Below are 27,739 nucleotides of genomic sequence, written 5' to 3'. Positions count from 1 at the left end.
TTTCACATTAGAAAGACATAACCCAAATTTCAAATAATTTAATTGGCAATGCGCAGATATATGGGAAAACACAAAGGTACAATGTTTAAATGATATAAGTTTCTTTCTTCCTATTTTCTAATTAACCACTAATAACGAAAAAGAACTACAAAATAAACTGGTATATTGAATAAAGCAAAAATATTCCTTCAAGCTATTATATGTTCATATCCACAGATGGTGAACTGTGGATAACAAATACAAAACTATTATAACTGTAGTTGCTAATACCTTATGATAGCTAGTTTTAACAAATCTAGCTCAGTTATAGAAAAAGTTGTAATTAAACATATCTTTAAAATAAAAATATGGGAAAGCACTTATCGTAATTGCAGTTACCCATAATTTAGAAACTATTCATTAAAGACTCTACCGTAAAAATTACGTTAGTGGATAGTTTTTTGCCCTTGTGTTGCAAGTGAACTCTGTAATAGTTTAACATTATATTTATTATTATGAAATATAACAGTAAATTAAGGACAGTCTCATTAAACAGCCAAACCTAATTAATCCAGTTCCCAGTGGCTCATAATATATGCTAATTAAGCCAGGCACAGTACTCAAGTTTGCCTTGAACTATCTAAGAGATAGAGATTAAAGATACCTTGAAAATAAAAATATAGAGAGCATTTGGGCATTTGCATTTGTCCATAAGGAAATTAACGGGCTATCTATGCAGGATTGCTACGGAAAATATTAAGCTACTTAAGAAAGCAAACATTTCCAATCATCTTTAGGAACTTTCCCAGTATATATTTTTATAAATACAAACATATGCTATTGTATTTCTTTAGTTTTTTTCTTAATTCCTTATTAATCTTTTGCCTGCCAATCTCTAGTAACACTTAGTTCACCTAGTTCCAGCACTTGTTCTGTGCTTAAAAGTTATAATAAAAGTGTGGGATTTTTTCCTTTCTATTTTCGTGTAACGAAAGTGTCTGCTGCCTCTGGGGTCCCGAGTCTTTCAATCACCTAGAGTCACATCATACCATCTTTCATCAAAAATTAGCGTTTTCACCATGGTCCTCATACATATCCCAGCTCAGGATCATCAAGAATTCCTAAGTTTGTTATCATTCCTCTAGGTCATTCATGGCAACAATTTCTCTTCCGCTGGATTCTTGATTTACATTTTGCATTCACTCTTACAATACCATCTTTGCTACAACCTTAGCATGATGTGGACCTACTCCCGGTGCCATCATTTCCCCTTTGGTCTCTCTTGTGTTTAACACACTTTCATTTAGGGTTTGGGGAGATAGTGAAGCACAGAATACTAGAATATTAGCCCTCACTTTCCTAAATACTCATCAATATTGCCTGTCACAGTTTCTCCATATTCCTGACCTCTTTCTTTTTAAGTGTTCTCTGTCTTCCAAGGGCTCTAACTGCCCCTGCAGGAGCTGGTGTCAAACCTCCAAAACATTTATTACTGAGTATTTCATTCTCTGTTCCACACTCACTCAGGCTATGGTCAAAAGTCCTCCCCTTTCTCAAAAGAAAGGCCATGCTATTTCGAAACAATAGAACCATCTACCAAGGAGATGAACTGAACTACTCTCCTAGAAGGCAGGGGCAACTTAATTAAATAACCATATTTTCCCCAAATGTATACTTGCAAATTCTCTTTCACTTATTCATACAGCCTCTTCTAAATTGGTCATAATATATGTTCATTTAAAGTAGGTAATTTAAATAATGCACAATCTTGTTATTGTTATAAATCTAAATTTTCAAAACCTGTTTGTCAAAATGTAATCCTACACATAGTATTCTTACTAATGAATAAATTCTTACTAATATCTGTTTGCCCAGGTAATTTCAACCTAGGTTCAATCATAACTTATGCCTATAGGAGCACTAAATTGTTCGTCTTTTGTGTATAAGTTGTTAATAGAGACTAACCCTGACAACTTAAGTGAAATGTGAATCTCTTCTACTGGGATGCAGTTATTTGAAGATATTTAGCCTTGATATATATTTGATCACTTTTTTTATATCCTTTTTTTTTTTTTACATAGTTTTGTGTGAGAATAGAAAAGAATCCTGGCCTTGGATTTAGTATCAGTGGTGGAATTAGCGGACAAGGAAATCCATTTAAACCTTCTGACAAGGTAAGAAGTGAATTTCTTATTGACAGTTTTATAGGAAAACACTGTCTTTGACTATAGAAAACAAAGTCAGAAAAAACCTACTGGGCTTTAATAAACTAGCTAATTATGAAGCCAGTTACATACTTTTTCAGCACAGGGGAAACAATTCACTGCAGTGCTTGACAAATCCCAAGAATAGGGAAAAAAATTAATGATTCTCTTTGAAAGAAAAGTTGTTTCTTTTTTGTGTTTCATTTTGCTTACACTTGTATATATATTCAAAGAAAACTATACAGGCAATTATTAACAAGTTGTTTCCAAAAGTTTACTTGTAGATCATTTATTTGGGAAAATGTTTTGTCATAGTAACAGAATAATTAAATAATGCTTCATTGCCAGGGCCAGCTGACTGAAACCTCTTTAAGTTATCATGATCATGAAGTATTTCATTAATAGATGTATAGATTGAAAGACCACAGAAAACAAATATTCTATGGGAAAATTAAAATTAGCCATGGCAGAAAAATCAGGGCCTCCTCTCATGCCTACCCCTGTTTGTCAGACCATGAGTAAAACTTCACCACTATGTCCACGCTCCATGAACATTCTGTCCAAATTTGTATCTAGCCTGTATGATCACATTGTGGACCTGAACCACCTGACTTTTTTTTATTTTAGAAAAGTTACCCTGAGCTATCCTGCTGGCATCAGAGTGTAATGCTCTCAACTTTGAATCAGTCAGTAACTATAATTTGATGATAATTGGAACTATTTGCTTTTGACCTCATCAAATTTAATTGCATTAAGTGCCATAAAACTTTGGGATGATGAAAACAGACAGAAATTAGATATGAGTAAAACCTCCACAAGGTCTTGATTTACCTCTGAGACACAACCTGGGACAGGTTATCCACTTATCACTATTATAAAAAAAATAATAACCCATACATCAATTTCTGATCATAAAACCTGCTTTTGAAAAACCATGAGTGCCCCTACTCTGGAGATTTCTATAGCCTGAAACAGGCTTTTACCCCTTATTTTCCTCTATTTCTTCCATCTTCTTGTTTTCTAACATTGTTTGTGACCTTCTTTGTTTCCTTTCTGGAGAAGAAGACGAGAGGAAGAAGTAGGCTAGAAAGTAGAATTATTCACACTCTACACATTAAAATGGAAGGGACTATAAAGACATCCCTATAGATAGGAATTCCTTTGGTCAACTCGTTGGAGTAGCTATTCATATATAAGGAATATGTGTGAGGCAGCCCATTATAATTAGGAGGATGTCAGTTAGAAATATCTATGTACCAGTAACTATTGCCTTTCTATTTTGAAAGGATGTTGAGGATAACCATTGATATAGTAGAACTAAAATATGGTTTAGCAAAAACAAGTGTTTATTTAATTTTGATAAATTATCAATATATCTAAAGACAAAAAATTATGAAAGTTCACAATTATCAGAAACATATGGTAGTATTTAGAAAGACTCAAATCATTATGTTTTATTCATCTTGACCCTTCTCTTTGTCACTGGTTTCACATCTTCTCCCTAAATTCTTCCAATGAGAAGTCAATAACCTTATCATCCATAAGATAGTTAAAATCCAAAAGATATGTTTTTCTCTCCTTTCTCACCAGTATGTACATCTTTTTATTATATTTTTGGAAGGTACAGGGTAATAAATATTTTAAATTAAGAATGAACAGATTGCTAAATAGTCAAGAGGTCTGAATGCTGCCGTTGCTTTTCTGCTATTATTTTCAACTGAAGGAGGGAGTAAATGTGAGACTTTAAAATTATTCCTCTAATTCTTCCACTATGACAAATGTGAACACTTTATAAATATTAATTTAATTTCACATTTATAACATATTGATGCCTCTAGTGAAATTGAACTATTTCTATGACATTATAATTTGCTCTTTTGGTTAAAAGCAACAGATATAAAGTTTGAATTGATTCTGTGTCCACTGAAAAATTTCCCCCCAAAAGCACTTTTTTTCACCTGATTATTCTCTAAAACACTCTACAATCTGAAAAGTGAATCTCTATTATTGCAAAATTGATGGGAGTAATTAAAACTTCCAAATCTGCAGAAGACTCTCAAGATTGCTCTTAATTTATTGACCACTTTTGATGTCATGCCAAACATATGGTGGATATTTAGTTAGAAGTGTCCAGAGGACCTAAGATACTGGCTCTGACAATTATTACAAGAATTTAATTCATTCACAAGGAAAGGGATTAATCTCTTGGAAATTCAGTTGCATCTCTTTAGCCCCGTGTCCCATTCTTATAGTGGTTGCATAAAATTTAGAGTAGAACCCAGTGCCTAAACTAACCCCAAAATGGCAAACGGTAAGAAAATGAAAATGAACTTAAAAAATACTCCTCTCTTCACTGCTGAAAAACAGACTGCTTTTTCATGAGTAGGCTAATTTACAGCTGAGGGTGACAAGAACCAAATTAAACAGATGTTTAAATTCAATAGATGCTACCTGAATCAGTGTGAATGCTTTATAAGGAGTTCTAGTCAAAGTTAGGCAAAAGCTTAAGCTTTAATACAATACATATTTGCTTTCAATAAACAACTCATGGATTAGAAATATTCTCCAAAGAACAGTGTATTATTTTTACTTACTGTTCATGAATGTATGACTGTTTTGTAATGCCGCTCAAAATTCTAAATATCCAAGGTGCCTGGATGTCTTCAAGGCATTGAGAACTTTCTGTACAAAGCAGCCAATAGATTTGTTCCATTCTCTTCATTATGATTGATGGGAACCACTGTTTCAGCCCAATGTCAAGGTCCATTGTGAGATAGGATCCAAACTGATTGCCTGTATATAGCCAGGTAGGGAAAGCATGAAGTATGAAGTAGTCATCCCAAAACACTGGGAGTGTGAGAATAGGGCAAGAGTGAGCTGTTGTTTAGTCTGGCAGAAGTTTCCAATTTAAATTCTGGGGTAGCATGAGTTTATGCAGAAAATACTTAAGACATTCCAAAAGTTAGCTGAGGCTTTAGGGGGAGTTCAGGATTAAGCCAGATATGGGACTGTTTTGTACTGGACTTTGAGAGCTTCAGACAGCACCTGGCCTTACAAACTTAACTCCTCTCAAAGACCACAAAGTAGTCCTAATCAAATAGAGTCTCCTGGGGCTAAATGGATGGAGCACAGTTAGTCCTGAAGCTCATGTCATTGTCAGTCAAGGTTTAAGAGCTGAACAGACGAATTCACTTATCATGGAGTTCATTATTTTGGGTTCACTGCCAGGTGAAAACTGCTTTTACATACTTGGAAAGAGAAAAATGGAAAAAAACGGCCCTATATAATGCTTGCCTCCTCTGTCCTCCCAGTAAAGTTGATGGAAGCCATGATCTGGTCTGTTATCATAGAGAAACATTGCTGTCAGGATAGCCATATGCTGCAGAGAGATGAAAGATTTTGACCTAACAAATCTGATGATAATAATAAAAGGAATAAGAATAATAGCTTTTAATTGAGTATCTACAGTGTGTTGGTCACTCTATTATGCTCTTTATATACATGCACTTATCTGATCTTCAGAACAACTTGTGTTAGTTGAGTATTATTATCCACCATTTTGCTGAGGCCCAGAGGGGTTAATTAACTTGTCCAAGGTCATTTAGGTGATATGTGGCAGACAAGATTTGAACACAAATTGATCTGACTCCAAATCCTTTTCTCTTAATAAGCATTATGGTGCATGCCGCTATCTGCAAATGCCACTTAGCAGAAGAGCCACATGACAAATTTATACCCTGTAGAGTTGAGACTAATATGATATTCTAATATTGAAAGTATTACAAAGTCCTTTAATTAGTGATAGTCTAGATATTTGCTTCAACACGTTCTTGGAAGTCAGCATGTATTCTCTATTGAACCTAGATAATTAGAAGCAGACTGTACACAGTGAATCGCTGAGCAATTATATAACTTTTGGGTTAAGGTATCATTAGAGCGATGATTCTGCCAGCGGAACAAACAAACCACAGTAATCTTTGCCTATTTTTAAATGTACATGGGATAATCATTCATGATTGCAAAATTCAAATAATTGACCAATACAATTTCCACTGGATGTTGTTAGAAAGAAGGGACTGGATTAATGGATAACGGGTACTGTGTTGTTGTAGTGACTTCATAGTTCAGCCCAAGACTTTGTAGATGAGTGAATTTTTAATGATGCATTCACATAGTTTATCATTCAGAGACTGCTATTTCTCCTTCATTGCCTTATTTAAGGAGGAAGAACTAAGCTCCTAATGTTTAAAGATATCAAAGAAAACTCAGTCTCTTTTTCTATATATTCTAAAAGTATAGTACTGAATACTCACATGAAAAATGATCTGGTCATAATATCAAAATAAAAGCTATCTTACAGATATCCTCAAAATACTTGATATCAGGAAATACACATACTAGGGCATTGGGATCAAAGAATCACTTATTTTTCACCATTTTATCATAATACCCATGTTCAATAGATGCCATAGAAACCACCCATATTTCCACAGATTTGGGCAATCTGCATGTAGACACAGAAATGAAAATTGTTAAATTTTTAAATGCCTTAATTTGCCTACAGTGCAGACAAAGTCCAAAGTCCATGAAAAATATTGTAATCATGGAAAATGTGAAATATAATTTCTAATAAACCTTAAATAAATGTTCTGGAATTTCAGAATAAGTTATTATATTCTACCCTACGTCACTTGTAAAAGATTGACTCCAGATGCCTAAGAAGCCTGCAACAGGATTCAAACACGTTTACACCCTTCCTTCCACACCTAGAAAAATAATGGGACTTTATTCTTTGTGTGGAGATGAGTATTGCATCAAATAAAAGTTTTTGTATGATAAAAATTAAGAGAAGATGTGTTTTATGAGCAGAATCAAAGCATTTACTTGATACCTTTACCCAAGGATAATAATACAGAGAGGCTCACTTGGCAGTGGCAAGTTAGAAAATGCACAAGAATAATTTTCCAGGTTTCCTCAGCTTCATGGCATTGGGTAATTCATAAACAAAAGATGAAAAAGATATGTTCTTGGCCTATGAAAAAGGTACATGCCATTTGTCTATTTCTTATCATGTCTTGTCATAAAAATCAGTAATAGCAAACACATTTGTCTAGAACTCCACATAGCAGGTGATTTATATTTACTACATAAATATTAAACTGCATATAAAAGGGCACCAACTGGCTCAGTTGGTTAAGTGTCCAACTCCATTTGGCTCAGGTCATGATCCCAGGGTCATGGGATTGAGCCCTATGTCAGGTTCCATGCTGAACATGGTTTCTCTCTTCTTCTCTCTTGCCTTTCTCCCATACTCACACTCTTGCTATATATATAAGATAAAATAAAATAAAAAAGAAACATCTCTTTTTAGATATAAAACTAAATTTTTAAAAATAAATACCAAGCATAATTATTTTACAACATAACTGTTTATTTCACCTGCATCTTAGTCAAATTGTAATTTGAGGTTCAGAATGCCACTTTGAGGACATTAAAAGTGAGATTTTTAAAAAATAAAAAATGTAGTTTTTGCATATTCTGTCCTTTGTCTTATATGTTCAAAATAGATTCAGGGGTGCCTGAGTGGCTCATTTGGTTAAGCATTTGACTTCAGCTCAGGTCATGATCTCACAGTTCGTGGGTTTGAGCCCCGCGTCGGGTTCTGGGCCGACAGCTAGCTCAGAGCCTGGAGCCTGCTTTGGATTCTTTGTCTTCCTCTCTCTCTGACCCTCCCCTGCTCATGCTGCCTCTCTCTCTCTCTCTCAGAAATAAATAAACCATTAAAAAAAATTTTTTTTAAAGAAAATAGATTCAGAAACATGGATAGGAATGTAGTCTTCACAATCTTCTATCAGTAGGATTCCTACATGTATTCCACTTATGTGAAACTCTTTTAAAAGGCATGGCACTGTGCTTTAGCCAATTAGATACTGCAGATTCTAAACATTAAAATACAGAAAAGACATGGATTTCAGCTTATGAAAGGATATAACAGAACTCAACATGGGCTTGGTTCTTCACAAAAAAATATCACTGGGGCATACATGTGAAAAATATGAGACAATCAAAAAGTACTATTTATTTTATTTTATTTACTTTTTTTTTAGAGAGAGAGCATGAGTGGAGGAGAGGCAGAGGGAGAGAGAGAAAATCTTAAGCAGGCTCCGTACTCAGCATTGTGCTGAGTACTCATCTAAACTCAAAGGGTTGATTCTTTTTTTTTTTAATTTATTTTTAAAAAATTTTAATATTTATTTATTTTTGAAAGAGAGAGAGAAGGAGCATGAGCGGGGGAGGGGCAGAGAGAGAGGGAATCACAGAATCCGAAGTAGGCTCCAGGCTCTGAGCTACAAGCTACTATCATTTGACCCCCAAGGACATTTATGAACAGGAAATAGGAATCAACCTCTTTTAGTGTTGAACTAAGCATTAAAGTGATTAAAGAAGAATCATATCTTAGTTTTGTTTGTCTCTTTGTTTATTGAGGTATACTTAAGTCTCTTTGAAAGAGAAAAATCCTAAGTTCATTCTATTTTCTCCTTGAAAAAAATTTTCTACCTTGATTCTGAATGACTAATTTAGTGGGATACCTAGACATGAGAAGATTTCTTTATCCCTTTACCCCACAATATGTTTGGTTTTGTATGACACCCCAGCTGAGGTGGAGTCATTGCTTTTACTCTGGGTGACATTAATCATCATCCTTTAAAACTGTAATACATTCTTAGGGCGCCTGGGTAGCTCTATCAGTTGAGTGTCCGACTTCGGCTCAGGTCATGATCTCGTGGTTTGTGAGTTCAAGCCCCACGTTGGGCTTGCTGATATCAGCGCGTCAGTGCAGAACCTGCTTTGGATCCTTTGTCCTCCTCTCTCTGCCCCTCCCCTGCGTGTGCTCTCCCCCCAAAAAGAAAGTAAAATAAAATAAAATAAAACAAAACAAAATAAAAATAAAACAAAACTGTAATACATTCTTAGTCTCAAATGTATACAACTGCAAAGCCCTTTTGCTTTAACTTACACTGTTTAAAAAGTTACACAAAGAACAAATGAAAACATTGCCATATAAAATTTCAAATAATATAGGAAGAATATAGACACTAAAAATGGAAAAAAGAAAAAAACCTTTCTTGTCACTTCACGCTATACTGCCAATGCACAGCCTTGGCCACTTCATCAGTCAGTGTGTCAGGAATTTACAACTGTTTGCCTTCTGGGTATTTACCACTGGCCTTTTTGACCTCCTGAGTTCACTGCCATCTCTGAGCAATACTTCTAGCAAGGTCTAACTATACAACGATGTGTTATCCATTAAATAAAGCCAAATTAAGTCTAAAAGAATCATAGCTTGACTGAATATAGCTTACAAAATGATTTTTCACTACAGAAACCTTATTTTGGCATAAATGACAAAAAATTTTCACTGAATTCTTCACTTTTCAGTTCGTTATTTTGAAATGAACAGATAGTGTCAAAAATTATACCATTGAAGGGGCTTTGAAGCAGTCTGCAGTGATCATCAGAAAGCTGATTACAGATACTATTTTAGGAATTGCTTCAAAGAAGAATCCACAGCCACCTACAGTCACCTACTCCTGTTTTTAATAGTTTCTAGTATTTTATGCTATATAGGAAGCTGAAAAGAGAACCCACGAGGGACTCTGACAGAATCAGCAAACTGTAGGAGGCTCAGCAATCCAAATATTCAGTAGCAATTGAGATGGTTTATTAACTACAGGCTTTAAAGAATTCATAAAATAAAAGAAATGAAAGCGTGTTTTTGTTTTCTCCAAAGAGGCAAAAATCTGAAAAGACAGTGTGTGAAGGAGTTGTAATCATTTGTCTTTAAGAGAAAATGTGAAAATCAAATGAAAGAATACTGTTTTAAGCTCAAGCATTTCACCAAGAAATGAGTGAGCAGGAGGCAAAGATACTTTCAGTTACGATGGACAGACAGCCCAGAGATGTTTCATTGTTAGCTTATAATTGGAATACTGGAGCAATTGATAAAAGGAAATTATAATTATAAAGTAATTAAAGCCAAATATAATTTAACCCATGTATTCAAAAAAGAATAGTGCATGATGATCAGCATCAAACAATAAAAGTATTCTAGTAGTTTATTTGTCTTTCTTACACATATCTCAAATAAAGGGGAATAAATAGGTTACTTTTTGGATGCTTTTAGCTAGTCAGAAGAGCAGTATCTTGAGGAATACATATATATAGGTTATAAATAGCTATATATATTACTTATATATATGTTATTTTGCTGCTAAACATGTATTTAGAATATAAATATTTATATACCATGTATGTTGGTATTTATGTATATTTAGTATATGTAATATGTATATATTTTAAAATTTTTTAGCTACTAAACCCTTAAAATGACCTAAAGAAGGATGCAAGTCTAAAGAACAAACAATGTGTAGTTCTTCCATTAGGAGCATCTCCATTATAGTGCCACCAGGATATTTGTAATCATGTAGTCAATTTCTATGGGCTTTACCAGTCTCTGTGTTGCTCCAATGAATTATTAGTAATTTTTTTTTACAAATGAAGCCAAGTGATTTCCTTTTTAATGTTTATTTAAAAACTTGTGAAAAAGTGTTTGGTGTTCCTTTAAACACCTCTGAAGATGAGTTTCATGAAATTTTTAGAGGACTTTGGTCTGTTGTAGCATATTTATATCTCTGTCTTTTGAAGCTCGAGTTTTCTAGGCTTCTAAACAACTATTTCTGTTCATCTCTTATGGATTTTATAGTCATTATTTTGTTGACTTAAGTTCATTTGTATCCAGAAGCATCATATCAGCTGCTAATGCCCCTTTTTCTTCCTCTCACCCTCCCCACTCTCCTTCAGTGTCTAATGACCATAGGATACATCTCTTGTCTTGCTACATATAGATTCCTCAGTCGTTAAGATAGCAAACTGTCCAAAGCCAAAGATTTGATACTCAGCAATTAGTCTTAAAATATTTTGTGATCACACTTCTGACTCATAGAGAGGAAAACTATTGATAATACCTTTATCCTTGATGTGGCACATCTTCTACTAATCACAGGAGTTAAATACAGTCTATTGTGTATGCGTAACACTGTTTCTATGAGCCACAACACAGCTTCCTATTAATTGGGAAATTAAACCCATGAAAAAAAATTATTTGCCACATTTTTGACAAAAACAAACAAAAATAAAACCTTAAAAGCTACTGAATCTATAGCTCTGTTTGCCCCTTATGAGTCAGTTTTTCCTCCAGAAACATGTTATGAACTATTAAGTATAGGAGAGCATAAAATACTTTATTCTATAATATTTAACCAATGTTTTCTGAATTGTAATGGTAATAGTATGCAATTTTTATTTGAGATATGGCCTTCCTAGAAATCAATTTCTTAGCGTCAGCTAGCACCAAGATTTTTCAGAATTTTAAAGAAAAGCGTATTTCATAAATTGAAGTTGCAGTTCCCTTAAGACAAGTTCTATTTCGGGGTCTACATTTTACAATAGCTGAGACTGTCACAGTCATTCACCTTCATCATTAAAAAGCCATATAAAGTTCCTTTCTCCTCTAAAGTTAGAATGTTAAATGTTCACCTTGTGGACTAACTTTCTGAGTCCATTAAAGTTTATGTCCAGAGGTATACAGACTAGGTAACCAGTAAGACAATGTCAGATTTTAACCATGAAAAACCTCCCATACTCTCTACTTTTCAAAATTACTTGTGAAAAGAAAAACTTTTTAAAAAATCCATTCTGACTACTTTAAGGGGAAAAAAACATTTATGACTTGCATGAAGACTGCTTTAAAAAAATGGGAAAGAGAAATGAAATGGCAACAGGTCACACCTATTAGTAGCATCTGGCCAGCCCTCTCTAGATTAGCTCTGGTTCAAACCTGTGGGGGTCCAGCTGTGATACATGACTCCAGGGAGTCTGTGTCTGACTCAAGCACACCCAGATATGGTGTGTGAGAGAAGCAAACATCTATTCTTCGGAAAGGGCTGCAGCACGTATTTTGTTGCTCTGTTGTGAGATGCTCTCTCTCAAGGGGAAAATCATTATGGCCATCAGGAGATGTTAGACATTAGAGCAACATACTCAGAGATGCCATAAGCCAGTAACTAGATTCTAACAGCTATTACTGCAAATAGCTAATGCTCCTGACTTGAAGCTATGAAAGGAAGTAACCCCTGAAATTTAGTAAGAACCATCAGAAAGCCCTATAGTTGGGACCCATGTCCACTACTGAGAGTGAACAATAATTGGAGCCATTATCACTGAAAGCCACCTCTAGGAAACCACAGATGAGAGAGTAGAGACTTCCCAGCTATCTTCCCCGCCCTCTTCCCTAAACAAGAGATGCAAATCCTTTTATCTGATGTGCATTCAAGAGAAAGATCACAAATGTTGGCCTTTTAATATACTTCCAATTGAGGGTAAAGAGGAATTTCTGGACAATCATTCTGGTACAATTGGAGACTCAGAAACTCTCAATATGGGTTTTACTGGCTATAAAGACCTTAGATTTTAGCTCAGCTTTCAGACTTTCAATAATTATAATAACATTTATTGATGCTACACTGAGTGCCATCCACTATTCTAAGCATGTTTGCAATCTAATAACTATGAGGTATGTGCATTACTATACCCATTTTACTGATGACGAAAAGTACACAAAAGTTAATTAACTTGCCCAAAGTCTCCAATTAATGAATGGTGAACATAAGGTAACACTAGAGCTATGCTTTTTTTACTCACTTCCTACACTATGGAGAAGGCAGAAAAAAAATGGCTCCCTAAAGAAAGCCACATCCCAATTCCTAGAGCCTGTGAATATGTTACATTACATGGCAAAAAGACTTTGCAGGTGAGTTTAAATTATGGACCTTGAGGTAAAGAGATCATCCTGGATCCAAGTGGACCCAATGTAATCATGTGGGTCAGAATCTTTCTTGGCTGTGGTCAGAGGGAGACATGAATATAGAAGAATGGTCAGAGAGATGAACAATTGCTGACTTTGAGGATGGAAAAGAGGACTCTGGAAAAGGCAAGGAAACAGATTCTCCCCTATATATTCCAGAAAATAATGCAGTTGTACCAAAACCTTTGTCTTCACCCAGTAAGACCTGTTTTGGACTTCTAACCTACAGAACCATAAGATGATAAAATTGTGGTATTTTAAGCCACTAAGTTTGTGTTAACTTGACAGCAGCAGCAGCAGCAAAAGTACTAATATACACAACCTCATTGAAAAAGAGTTACCGAGGTATTTTCCTTCCTTGGGCGAAATGGTCTTGCTATGACCTTAGGTATATAGGTTGTTTCACTTGTTTTGAATGTATTACATGATAGTTTGTCCCACATTTAGCACTCAATCAAATATTACAGGAAATTGAACATATTTGAAACACCTGGGTGGCTCAGTCAGTTAAGAGTCCAACTCTTGATTTTGGCTCAGGTTCATTGTGTCTGAGCCCACACAGGGCTCCCCGCTAACAGTGCAGAGACTACTTGGGATTCTCTCTCTCCTCCCTCTTTACACCCGGCTCCCACTCACACTCTCTCCATCAAAATAAATAAGCTAAAAAAAAAAGAAACTGGACATAATTTAAATCTTGCAGAGTTATAAAATAGATTAAATGCCATGATATGGATCTTTGATACATACATGATGGCTTTTTAACAAATAGTAGGAAGTTATCATTCTAACGTTCAGAATACAAATAGTTTGATTCCTTACCAAATTCTGTCATCAGTGCCAAAGTATTCTTTGAAGTCTCAGAATAAAATGAATTTGTTGAAAAGATGACTGACACATTACTACAAAAAGATTTTCAAAAACTGCATCAAAGTCATCAACATTCACCATAGCAGAGGCCCCAAAATGGTTGAGAGTTATTTTTTTTTACCTATAAATAGAGTGAAAAATCAGAGCAGTAGCCTTTGCAGGCAATCTTTTTGGAAACATTCCACCTCCACAAATAATGAACGCCACAGAGCATTATCAAACATAGCACTCATTGCTATCTGTTTCAATTAATGTGGCAGTATGCTATCTGATCAGACATGTATGCATGTATTATATATACCAGTGGGCAGTAACAGTTTCTTAGTTATGAAATTTATTGACTGACTAAATTCTACCCCTGAAACCATTACTACACTGTATGTTAACTAACATGGATTTAAGTTTTTTAAAAAGGGAGGGGCACCTGGGTGGCTCAGTTGGTTCAGCGTCAGACTTTGGCTCAGGTCATGATCTCACACGTGATCTTGTGAGTTCAAGCCCCACGTCAAGCTCTGTGCTGACAGCTCAGAGGCCGGAGCCTGCTTCAGATTCTGGGTCTCCCTCTCTCTCTGCCCCTCCCCCACTTATATTCTATCTCTCTCTGTCTCTCAAAAATAAATAAACATTAAAATTTTTTTAATTTTAAAAAAGGGAAAAAAGAAAACAATTTAAGAAAAGAAATATTAAAGCTTTAGAAAACAGCAATAAATGCTTTGGAAGGCTCAGGCCACCATAAGAGTAAGATTCAATGTAAGACTTCAGAACAGCGATTGAATCCCACAGAGCTTTGTGATGGATGAAATTAAGCCTGCCAGGTACACTACACTTGTATTCTTTCAGCAGTCAGGTTGTGGAGCATTACTAGTTCCTCCCAGCACTGCAGATACAATGGCCAATAATTTAGCTCCTATGGTCCAGATTCATGCAAACATTATTAAAATGGTTCCCATAGAATAAGCTGAAGAAAGCAATCAAAATTAACTAGGAGCCCAGGCTTTGACTGCTGGGATAAAGTAATATTCAAAATAACTTCACCTTTGGCACCTAGAGATGTAGTGGCTTATTTTGGGTAATAGTGACAATCTGCCTGTTGTAGAGAGACCTGGATGGCAAAGAGGAGGACTACCACAGGGACCAATTGCACATACAGTGTCGTGGACTGATGGCATGAGTGTTACGTGCCCAATGTGTACAGGGCTGTGGGAATTATATTTGTTTTCATGACCAGTGCCATTCACTGGTCTGGTGGATTACCCATCATGCCTTATTTTACTGTCCTTTTCAAACAACCAGTTTTCTTATTCCTTTTGAACTGACCATTTGTACAATTGAAGCTGAGCACTCTGTCACTCTGAATAGTGACATTAACCTATTTTTTAATTGTTATTTCTTAATGTTATATGTGGTACATAATCAGTATAGAAAAATTAGGAAAGACAGTTAAGCAAAAATGGAAACAAAATATACATATACATATAACATTATGTATACATTATATATATATTATATATACATTTACAAAATATACATATACATACAACATTGTATATATGAAGTACCATTACCAAGTAACAACCACTGTTAATGTTTAGGAATATATCCTTCCAGATATTTTCCCACACAAATATGCATATGAACACATTTCAGCAAAGACAGTATCATTGCATAATAATAGTATCTCGCCATATAATGTTTTATTTCCTGCTTGTATCACTAAGCACTAGTGAACTTCTATGGCTGTCACCTAGGACTTCATTTTTAATGATCATATATCATACTGTGGTATGAAGTTATTTTAATTTAATCAATTCCCTGTTATTAGAGTTTCATGTGTGGCTTGTATTTTTATTACTGATAATACTATGATGAACGTATTAATAAATGAATGTTGCAACTTGTCCGGTTACTTCCTTAAAATAAGCTCTAGAAGTTGATTAGTGGTTAAAAGTTATGCAGTTTTCTAAGGATTTTGAGAGCTGTCTGTAGTTCCATCTTTAAATGGGAAGAAAAACTGATTAAAATTGGAAAGATAAAAATCATTCAAAAGCTTTAAATGAATAACTCATAAAGACCTGAAATGCTAAATAAAATACACACAAAGTATTTCAATTAGGGTCCTTTCGTTAAACCTTTCACACACACACACACACACACACACACACACAAAGCTAATGGACTTAAGGGAGATTCATCAAGTTTATAAATCAACAAATAAGCCGACTTACTAAATAACAGGCAATGACATTAAAATATTATCTTCTATTCTATTAATACTTCTCTGGAACAAAAGAATAATAACAACTGTATTATGATATAATTTTTATAATTTAATACATATTTTTGTTTTTATATAAAATATATTTTTATGTTTTAAATTCTTGGATCTTGACTTCTACTATATTATGAGTTCACTGAAGACAAAAATTATATTCTGAGTCTCACTATAACACTAGCAATCAAGACTTAGCATATTAGGTAGACATTTAATATGTGCTTGCTTTATCTACATGACCAACAAAATTATTTTGACTTTATAAAGTAAATTAATCAGTTTAGGGATTTTGTAACTATGTGGGCAAAAACTTTATGCTTAAAACTTTATGCTTGGCATTTTCTTATGTTTAATTTGTTCATACACATTTTATATTAAAATTCAGTAACATACAAAGTAATATTGGATAAAATAAACCAGTATTTATATGTAATTCTGATAAGGTGCTTTAAGTGTTCACTGAATTTACAACCTATCAAATAGAAGACATTTTCAATGACGAATACCTTAGGAGGATTTCAGAATTATATGAAGGATGGTTTAGTACCATATTTCAAACTATTTAGGAAAGTGATTAAGACTATGCCATGAGATAAGTTTATAATTCATAAATGTATTTTAAAAACAAGATAAACATTTGTGATGCAAGTAAGATGTTGCTTTTCTTAAACTTGACGACTGGTACCTTCCTTAAAATACTGTAATAATCTTTGAACTTACATATGTAAACTGTTTTTAGTCTGTTTTCATTGTTATCTGTGTAAATGATTTTTTTTTAACTAGGGCTAGTTCTTGATAATAATCCTAACCTTTGTTACTTCTGACTTATAGGGTATCTTTGTTACTAGGGTTCAGCCTGATGGACCAGCATCCAACCTGCTGCAGCCTGGTGATAAGATCCTTCAGGTAAGAGAGATAAAAAGCATCATTTTCAAATGCCAACATAAAACTATGTAACCATGTTGTTAAGTTGAATGACTTGAATTACATGATTGGCAATAAGTGCTTCTCGCATTTCTTATTTACCTCTATTTTGGGGAGGTTGAGAGGCAAGTCAGAAACAAATTCAATCTCATGTAATTCTATACCTTCCAGTATTTGGCATATGGTAGATGTTCTGCATATTTTTGTTTATATGAATACTGTTATTTGGTAATGTAAGAATTGAAACCTACAAGAATCTATGCATAGCTATCAAATATAAGTATGAGTCATAAGGTACAGAAATAGGGTATCTATGTGACTTTGGATGAGGAAGAAGGGACTCGTCCATATTAAATTTCTCAACAGTAAGCTTATTACTGTTTGAAAACTGTGAAACACATGGTTATATGTCCCTGCTCCCCCTTCTCAGATGCTTGAACAAAAGTTTCGCTATATATATATATATATATATATATATATATATATAGTGACTTATTAAAATGTACTGTCTGATAGAAAGGACTTTTTCTCTAACTTAAAAGCTCTGTGGAACAGAAAAGGGTCACTCCAGTAAACAGCTAAGTAAATGCTTGGTATAACCATTTGCTTTCTTTGTTCCTTTCTCTGAAATCACTTCTGCTTGATCATTTCCTACATTCCAGAAGGGACTTAAGTATCATCAGTTTATCTAAGATTCAGTATTTTGACTTAGGACCCCAGAAATTTCTCACAATATCACTAGGTAGAAATATCTTTCATCATAGATATTTAACCATTTGGAGCAAATGTGAAATGGTTCAGCATAATATTTTGGGACATGGGGGAAAAGAGGACATGTGGGAAAAGATCTTTCTAGTCAGACTGGATCTACAAACAGTTACAACAATGCAAGGGCCCAATGCAACTCAGCTCTGAGGAGATCTTCTATTTATTTACTGAACACTTTCAAAAAGTTCTAGTAATTTTATAAATTTTGATGAAAAAGAGTCAAGAATAAATTAACAGTGTAATTCCCTAACACTTGGTAAATGCTACTGTTTAGCCAAGGAAATGGCTAGGGTGTTTTTTCTCTACTGAATTTCATATAATTATTTTTAATTTCTGAGCCTGAAAAATAAATGTAGCCAGTTAATCTCAGATCTCTGATCTTTGGAATGCTAGGCTGCTTAGAGAAGTCTTCCATAACTTGAGGTAAGGCTAAGAGTTGCCTTCATTCATGACAGAGGTAGCAAAAGAAAGATTGTTCTCTCTGAATTCAGGAGAATCCAGATATAATATATATGTTTATATTATATGCTAAAATGTTACATATCCATATATCTATAGGTAGGTGATAGATAGATAGATAGATAGATAGAAAGAAAGATAGATAATCAGTATAGATGAAAACAGATATACTGAGTAGGAGAGATGAGAAATCAGTGTAAAGTGCACTAAGGAATCAATTCCCAATGCAAGAAGTAGGAGGGAATCATAAACCCAATCTGTTAAAAGCCAAAAATCTGCAGAAGAGCTGTACCCGGGTTGGCTCCTCTCTCCACACATGACTATGAAAGATGTAAGACTTTCTTTTTTGCTGTGGAACTCATTTGTATTAAGTACAATAAAATCAAAGTCCATTTTCAGCAAAAGAAAAATGCACATAGACCATAAATAAATTACTATATTCACAGTTTTACTCATACTAGTTAAAAAGCAGAAGTGGGTTATACTTTCTGAAAGAAATAAGAGGATCTTTTCTCTTCAATGGAACAAATTTATTTATAAGCCTTGTTATCAATGTAACAACCTAGAAAATCAAGGTCAAAGGAACAAACAAACATCAACAGATGAGCTCCCTAAATGATGGGAGTTATTGGGTTTGATCTAACACAATAGCAAATAACAAAAGAGATATTAAGTAGCAAAAAAGATATACCTTTCCCAAAGCTCCCCCAAGCCCCAAATTTATCATAAAAAAGCTGTCCCTTTCTTTGTCTAGAACTGTTTTAACCCACTATTCTCTTCTTACTCTCCTATGGGACCAGGGACATGTCATTGGAATTACATGAAGAGGTATGCATTAGAGGATAATCTTAATTAAAATATATTCACATGATGTTTCTATCATTTTACTGTTCATTTTCCCAGAATAAATACACTATAATTAATGAGCATATTCAAATGACCTACTGTGTTTAGTGAGTCATGTTGCTTTAAGACCCTGAGGCTAAGGAGCTAGCCCTATGCTGGGAGACCAGGTTTAACATCATAGTTTCTTTTTTGTCATGTTATTAATAGTTAAAAATTTTTCAATCTTATTTATTATATATTTTAAATTTATAATATGTTAAAATATAGAAAATCTAGGGGAGCCTGGGTGGCTCAGTTGGTTCAGCATCTGACTTCAGCTCAGGTCGTGATCTCACAGCTCATGAGTTCGAGCCCCCTGTCAGACTCTGCTGACGGCTCAGAGCCTGGAGCTTGCCTCAGATTCTGTGTCCTCCTCTCTCTTTGCCTTTCCCTATTTATGCTCTGCCTCTCTCTCTCAAAAATAAATAAAAACACTTTTAAAAATTTTAAAAATAATATAGAAAATCTATTAATTATAGTTACTTGTTGAAAAATGAAGACTAGAAAAAAGGACATATTGTACTTGATAGTTAACATGGTTTGCAGTTAGAACAAAATGCTTATTTGTATGTATATTACATATTAAGTATAATATTCTATTATATGACCATAGTTGAAATATTCTCTTCATTTACCTGTCCACCCTGTATTCCCCAGACAAGAGCCTAGGAGGACAAGAGAAGATAAATTAAATGATTTATAGGTACTTATTAATGACATCCGGATTTTATCAGTCATCAAAACAGATTTTTCTCATATAAGGTATACTAATATGATACATAATTAAAGATCATCTCATACTCTCTTCTACCTTACCATAATTTTAAGAGTTTCCCAAAATATATTCCTGGTCAATGGCTATATGCCTACGATACCACAGTAGAATAATCAAAAGATAGGATAATTGAAACAAATAAGATATTTTCCCTTGTTTTCTAGTCATAATAAACCTTGGTTGTACAATTCATATAGATAATTCAAGAACCCACTCTCAAAAAAACAAGTCTATCAAGTTTCAGTTAGTTGCTGGTAGGTTGTTTGGTTTGGAGTGCCTTATCAAGAGAGTTAGTCCTGATTGAGCAGGAGTTGGGCACCTTGGATGGCTCAATTGGGTAAGCATCTGATCTCACAGTTCATGAGATCGAGCCCCATATCAGGCTCTGCACTGACAGCATGGAGCTTGCTTGGGATTCTCTTTCTCCCTCTCTCTCTGCCTCTCCCCCAGTAGTGCACTCACTGCTCACTCTCTCTCTCTCAGAAAAAAAATAGAGAGAGAAAGAGAGAGAGGGAGAGAGAGAGCAAGCAGGAGTTACCCCAGGCTTAACAGAGAGGAGAAAGGTGCATAAGTAGCAGGAGGAACAGCTGTGAGCTATCTTGACAACACTCTGAAGGAACAGAGATGAAAGAGTCAATTCACAATGAGTGAGTGTGGAGTTCAAAGAGAGAATACTGGAGAGGTAGATTTCAGGCTTGAAGAAAGAAAATCCTAGAATTTTAAGGTTTTGCTTTGAGTTGAAGAACTGAAACATGGAGGGGGCTTAGAATGGGGAGGAGGTGATGAGATACGGCTTTCAAGGCTCAGAATATAAGAAGAAAGTTTAGATTCCCAAAACTCTAAATGAAATGTCCACAGATGCCTGAATCTATCATATACAGATATATAGCATTGTATCTATCTGACCACTGGATCAAACCTTCCTTGTCTGAATGGAAGTTTTATACCACTTTGAATGACCAGTAGGTGTGGTTAGCTGCTAATGGCTTGGCATATTTCTTCAACAACCTCAAAACAAAGTGCTTTCAAGAAGCCATAATTAATGTCACAAAGCCCATGCACTAAATACCATACCTTTTACTCATAAGACCTGATTTTATATTTAGAACCTTTTACCTCCCTTTCCAGACCACCAAGGGGAAACCTCTGGATCCAGGCACATTGCCAGAAGCAAGAAGTCATAGATGACAGTTTCACTGTACAGGAATGGAGAGAAACTTCTTTTAAAAGACAGAAACAAATTTCAGAAAGTACAGCAGAGTCATTCAGTGTAGACTATAAGGTGTTTCTCAATGGCGTCCCTTAAAATATCAGAGCCACCTCAGATTCTGTCCCTTATTTCAGGATTTCACAATGTATTAAGCATTTCAGAACCTGATAAATCTTTTTTTTTTAATTTTTTATAATGTTTTATTTCTAGGAGAGAGAGAAAGACAGCGTGAGCAGGGGAGGGTCAGAGAGAGAGGGAGTCACAGACTGAAACAGGCTCCAGGCTCTGAGCTGGCAGTCAGCACAGAGCCCGACGCGGGGCTCAGAACCCACGAACCGCGAGATCATGACCTAAGTGAAAGTCGGATGCTTAACCGACTAAGCCACCCAGGCGCCCCAGAACCTGATAAATCTCTTAAACTTTTGTTTTCCAACATATTTAACCATACAGCCCTCTCTACTAATAACATCAATTAACTACCTCCACAGAACACACGTTGGGAGATGTTTCTTACAGAAGCATCTAACTGGACCCACAGCTTTATCCCACATAGCGTTCATGTTCATAATTATCATCATGAGTCATTCAGAATGGGTTAGAGTATATTCATGTCTCTGTATTTTTAAAATTTCTCCCAAAAAGGCTACAAAAAGTAGAGTGAGAAATTTTCATTATAGTTAAAAGGAACTATGAGATGAGACTCTTAAAAAAAAATAAACTTAAGGTATTTGGAAATTTCACTAAAGCATTTCCCAGCAAGGCCAAATGAGTTATTGCTTTTTCTTTGGTTGATTTTATTTGGTGGTTGAAAATCAAAAATATCAGAGAGGTTGGAGGGAAAGGTGGGGGGAAGGGGGCAGTAATCATGTCATTCTTGGTGTTCAGAGAAACTATTGCTTATAATGATATGATACATTGAAGGAATAAGATTGTTTTGAATACAATTTGACTAGAAGACAACAAAAGTTATTTTTTTAAATGTTTATGGTTTTATATGCCAGAGTTTCACTGCATTTATTATTGCATTTATGAAGCTCACTACAGTCAGCTAATAAAAGATTGAATAAATACTTATTGCAAATTAATAAGAAATAAGGAAAACAGGAAAACCAACAAAAACAGGTTAAGCTCATTAGGCTGGCTCTGACTCCCATAATTTGGCTGAAGTAAAAACAATAATTAGGTACCTATATTGTGTCATTTATATCACACAACAACCCTGCAAGGTTTCTTATTAAATAACTTATTTGACCTTCTTCTATTATACAGTACTGATTTTACTGGAACAAATTTTACTGATAGCATCATATTCAGCACATTTTCTATTTATATATTTGGAAAATATATATTAAATGCCCTCTGTGTACAAAGTATTGTGCCAAGCAATGTGAACAGTGTAATAAAGAATGTAACTAAGTCCTTGACTTCATATAGCCTAGCCCGGGAAGCAGATATGCCCAAAATTACCTGAGCAGAAAACGAAGAAGGAAGAGAGGATAGAGAGGACTTTAAACATTTAATAAAATCAACTCCCAGTCTGTCTTCTTTTAAGAGCAAATCTTCTACCAAAAAGAAACCAACATGGCTACAAAGAGCCCCCTGAAAATTAAAGGTTGATTTTGCAGTTCTGTTCACTTTGCAGTTTCTATTTCTTTTAAAATAAATAACATCCATCTTGTCAGGGAAATGCTTTGCAAACCCAGGTAGGGAATCCATTTGTTAGAGATGCTCATTCAACATGTTGATAAGAAGAAAACCGCATTCCAAAATCAGATCAGATGAGTAAGCAAATGTCGTCAAGATGACTATTACCGGTTCAATGCCCACAGTTTTTAAAAGTTTTTTTGTTAAAAAAAAATGTTTATTTATTTATTTTGAGAAAGAGAGAGAGAGAGAAGCTGACAGAGAGAGAGAGAGAGAGAGAGAGAGAGAGAGAGAGAATCCCAAGCAGGCTCTACACTGTCAGCACAGAACCTGATGCAGAGCTCAAACTCACTTAGATGCTCGAACTCACTTAGGTGCTTAACCAACTGAGCCACCCAGGCGCCCTCCATGCCCAAATTTCTAAACAAATAATTGACAATGTATTTAGTTGAGTTGAGTCTATTCTATATTGTCATGTCTTTTTTTTTGAGCCTAAATTCATGAAACATTCAAGCAGCAATACATGTGTGCACTTCAGATAGAAGAGAAATTCTTATCTATGTTTTATTCTATAAAGAGGCTTTTAATACTAAAGTAAAAGCCATTAAGACTCCAAACTTCTTACATTTAAAAAGCACTCTGTAAATTTTTTATAGGAACTCTCCCAGAATTTAAGATCTGTAGTTCAGATTTTTGATAGAAAGGAGAAGTTTCCAAATGACTTGGCATAAAGTCAGTGTAGTATTGATTATGCAGTGTATTCGGCTCCAAATAAATGCCAATATTTAATGAGAGCACTCTATCAGATTAAAATTTTGAAATGAGAATTCCAGGTAGCTAATTTGAAACATAATTATAATTATTTAAAATTTTCACTGTTTCTTATAATGTCTGGCTGTCAGGATTAAACACCATGAAGGCTTGCCCTTGTAGTTCAAATATGGTTGCTGTATTTTTTTTTTTTTCAGTTTTCCTGCATTCCCATAGCCTAGGCATTCAAAGATATTATGTGCTAATGTATAGCTAATGTACAAAATACATGTATGCTGGGGGCCTGGGTGGCTCAGTCAGTTAAGTGTCTGACTTCGGCTCAGGTCATGATCTTGCAGTTTCCAAGTTCAAACCCGACATCAGACTCTGTGCTGACAGCTCAGAGCCTGGAGCCTGCTTCCGATTCTGTGTCTCACTCTCTCTCTGCCCTCCCCTGCTCACGCTTGTCTGTGTCTCTGTGCCTCTTTGTCTCTCTCTCAAAAATAAACATTAAAAAAAAATTCTTAATTAGAAATGAGTGTATCCTGACCCTTTAAACATTTGTCCCTGAGGGTGAGTTTCAATCAACCAAAAATTACACATCTGAGTCTCTAATTCCATTTCTCTTTTGGATTCTCAAAGAGTCATGCTGTCCTTCTTATTGGATAATACCACCAACCTTGGGGCCAAGCCTTCTTAGCAATTAGTTTTTAAATTTAGAGCTTTGAATAATAAGGGCACAACAAAATTCTTGGGAGAAATACAGAATCCTCTGTAGAATTACTATAGTATAAACATCCATAATTTATCCATTTAACAAAACATTTACCAGAAGGAAGTCAAAGAAAAATCCTGGAGAAACCAGAGGATGAAATCCAGAAACCAAGTATGTTTTATAGTAAATTGATGACTATAATTGCAAAGCTCTACTTTTTGTTGTAATTGTAAATATTATTTTCATTAACCCTCCATCTTTCCATGTCTCAATCATGCAAAGGGGCAATTAAAAATCATTTTATGGCACAGATGTCAAATGGAATTTTTAAAAGGTAGGATAGCTTCTAGAAACAATATAAAGATTATATAGTAAAATGTTCCTTTATACTTTCAAATCAGCTAAAGCCAGAAACCCATTAATCATATATTCTGGAAGCATAAAATTTTCAAAATATCTTTTCTTTCCTAAATCTTTTCTTATTAATTTCATTTTAACTTAATAAACCATTTAATTTATTTATCATTTTTCATTAAGTTGCTATTTCCTCTAAAGTGCACACATTTTATTACAATGCACAAAAGACACTGTGTTTATATAAACATAGATGTGGCCAAATGTGGCCATGCATTTTAAAATTTTATTAATTTAACCTGGGGCACCTGGGTGGTTCAGTCGCTTAAGTGTGCAACTCTCAGTTTCAGCTCAGGTCATGACTGCACAGTTTGTGGGTTAGAGCCCCGCGTTGGCCTCCACACTGGCAGCATGAAGCCTGCTTGGGATTCTTTCTCTCCCTCTCTCTGCTTCTCCCCCACTTCTGCCCCCTCTCTCTCTCTTTCTCAAAATAAATAAATAAACATTAAAATTTTTAATAAATAAAAATTTCATTAATTTAGCATTTATTCTCCAAAGCATCTTTTGCATTTCCATTGTGTATATATTCAAATTATCAAATGCACGAAGGTAGGTTATACTCACTAACTTTTCAAAGCATCATTGGATTTATATCTTGCAATGACTATTGCGCCGTACTGGCCTTTATTTCCTCAGCTCTTCTTCCACTCACACACATAAGACAACCATAAATATTAAACCCCTCTTCCAACACCTTCCATCACTGTAACCCCCAGCATCAGGTCTAACATAATGTTCCATATTAAGAAATTATTCAATTCATATTAAAAATTATATTCATTTAATGAACCGAAAACATTCATTACCAGCCTCACAACATCCAATGAAACAAATTATGCCAAGATACAGAGTTGACATCTGTGACATAAATTCCCACCTAGTCACCAACACTCTGAGCTTGATATTTCATGTACTGTCTCCAATCCTCCTTACATTTTCATCTTTTAAAAAATGAGGGTTAACTAAACAAGAAAAAAGAAAAGTTCCTCTGACATTTTGTCCTTCTGTTTGTGACTCCATGAAAATTCAAGAAAGTAAAAGTGAAGTAATATTAATAGTAGTAGCAAACATTTGATTGATTTATAGTTTACCAGGCCTAAGCACCTGATGTATATTAAATCATTTAATCTTTAATAAATTTTCTAAAATAATGTGCTTTCTGATCTTTCAGAGTCCTCCTAGTATTCTGAAGCCATTCCCAGGCAGTCCCTAGCTGTGGCATTTAGGCCTCTTGAGGTTCACCAAAGCTTGGGTTTTTTTTTTTTTTTTTTTTTTTTTTTTTTNAGAGACAGGGAGAGAAGAGTCCAGAGCAGGCTCCAGGGCTCTCAGCTGTCAGCACAGAGCCTGACGTGGGGTTCAAACTCACAAAACGTGAGATCATGACCCTAGCGAAGTCGGACTCTTAACAGACTGAGCCATCCAGGCGCCCCACCAAAGCTTGGGTTTTAGATCCAAAACATGTCTGGGTACTAAAATTATATGTAGAGTCCTAGTGTTTATTTGACTCCGTGATCTAAGTTATCAATCTACTTATTTCCTTCTGGAAAATCAGCCCTGTATTTGAGTTTCCAACTATATAACTCTCATTTGTCACTTACAAAGCATGAAATACTAGAAGCTGCTGATTTAAAGTCATATTAAAAGCTCATGTATACTTGGGATCTTTCTAGCCTTGAATTAGAACTCGGATTGTGATTTGGAACATCTTGAAGCCTGTTTTATTGGAAATAGACCCAGAAACAAGGCCAGACTTCATCTGGCTATGCCTTTTCCCTACTTTTTATTCTGCTGCAGAAAACTAGGGTTCACTGGGGTCACTGGAAAAGATTTGATTTTCTTGTATTTCCTGCTACTTTTTGAGCACAGTACCTTGACTCCCCCTTCATGACACTCTTACCAGTTATTCTCCTGCGAGGATCTCTCAGGACCCCAGCTTTCCTGTTCTCTCTCCACCGTGCATAGGTCCCTTAGGAATTCCTCTTCTTTAGTTCTGCCATCCTTGGGCTGGAAGGATCAGGCTCTGCTTCACCTTCCCCTCCCTTAATTCAGACAGGTGTTTCTAGATGCCAAGGTCAACAGCAAACACTGTCTCTCAGCTTTACTCTCCATGTCCCAAGCTGCAAACCCCTCCTACTCCCCTATTAGAGTTTCCTTCTTTCACAGTGTTCTGTTTTAAACTTATTTTCTGATAAATCTCTCAGCCTTCCGTGTAGTGAATACCAAACTGCAGTAAAACCTAACCTCTGTTGCTAATACTGCCATCCTGACATTCCTTCCTGAACTCCACTCTCTTGTTTCTAAATATATGATCCACACTTCCCTTGCCCGCATTGCCATGGCCTCAATGTCCATTGTCTTCCTAACTAAGCTATTCCTTCGTTTCCATTTTTCATTAATAGTATCACAATTTGATTCTTGTTTGTTTCTCATACCCATGTTCAATTAGATGCCAAACTTATAGATTCTACCCTAAAAGTTTTCTCCTTTTTTAATCCATTTCCTCTCAAGTTTCCTGGCACTGCCCTAGCAGATAACCTGACTTAGTCTTTCCACTTTTGAGAGCGAAAGCTCACATATGGCTACAAGAACCCAATTAAGCCAGAGTTAATACTATAATAAGAATGAGAGATTCAGCATTTCTGGAGATTCTAATTTAGGATTAAATGTTATTTCTACCAGTATTTTTAGAATGAATTAAGTTAATCCTGATAGGAATCTGAATGAGAATTAAGGTTTTGCAGTGAATAACAAAATTATGTCAGGAGGTAATATAGCAGTAGTTTCGAGGAGAAAATGTTCATTATTTTAGCATAATCAATGAAATGCCAATTCAAATCCATGGAGGCAATTGTGGTCTTATTATTTCAGTGAAGTATTGAGAGAAATAATAAGAAGGAATATTATGGTATCAGATTATTCACCCCTGGCTGTGTGGCCTCAGTCACTTAG

The 27,739-nt window shown here is 35.0% G+C and overlaps 1 protein-coding gene across 1 annotated transcript in view; it reads left to right on the top strand.

Annotated features, from left to right (window-relative positions):
• Positions 1 to 27,739, top strand: part of LRRC7 (leucine rich repeat containing 7) — a 207,167-nt gene that overhangs the window by 172,811 nt on the left and 6,617 nt on the right. Inside the window, exons 18-19 of the mRNA XM_039217309.1 lie at positions 2,061 to 2,153; positions 17,078 to 17,152. Of these exons, the coding sequence (XP_039073240.1) occupies positions 2,061 to 2,153; positions 17,078 to 17,152 (168 nt within the window). The remainder of the gene's footprint in view (positions 1 to 2,060; positions 2,154 to 17,077; positions 17,153 to 27,739) is intronic.

Source organism: Hyaena hyaena, unplaced genomic scaffold (genome assembly GCF_003009895.1).
Source record: "Hyaena hyaena isolate Hyena2069 unplaced genomic scaffold, ASM300989v1 scaffold_680, whole genome shotgun sequence".
Lineage (NCBI taxonomy): Eukaryota > Metazoa > Chordata > Mammalia > Carnivora > Hyaenidae > Hyaena > Hyaena hyaena.
This window is presented reverse-complemented; position numbering and strand designations above follow the sequence as displayed.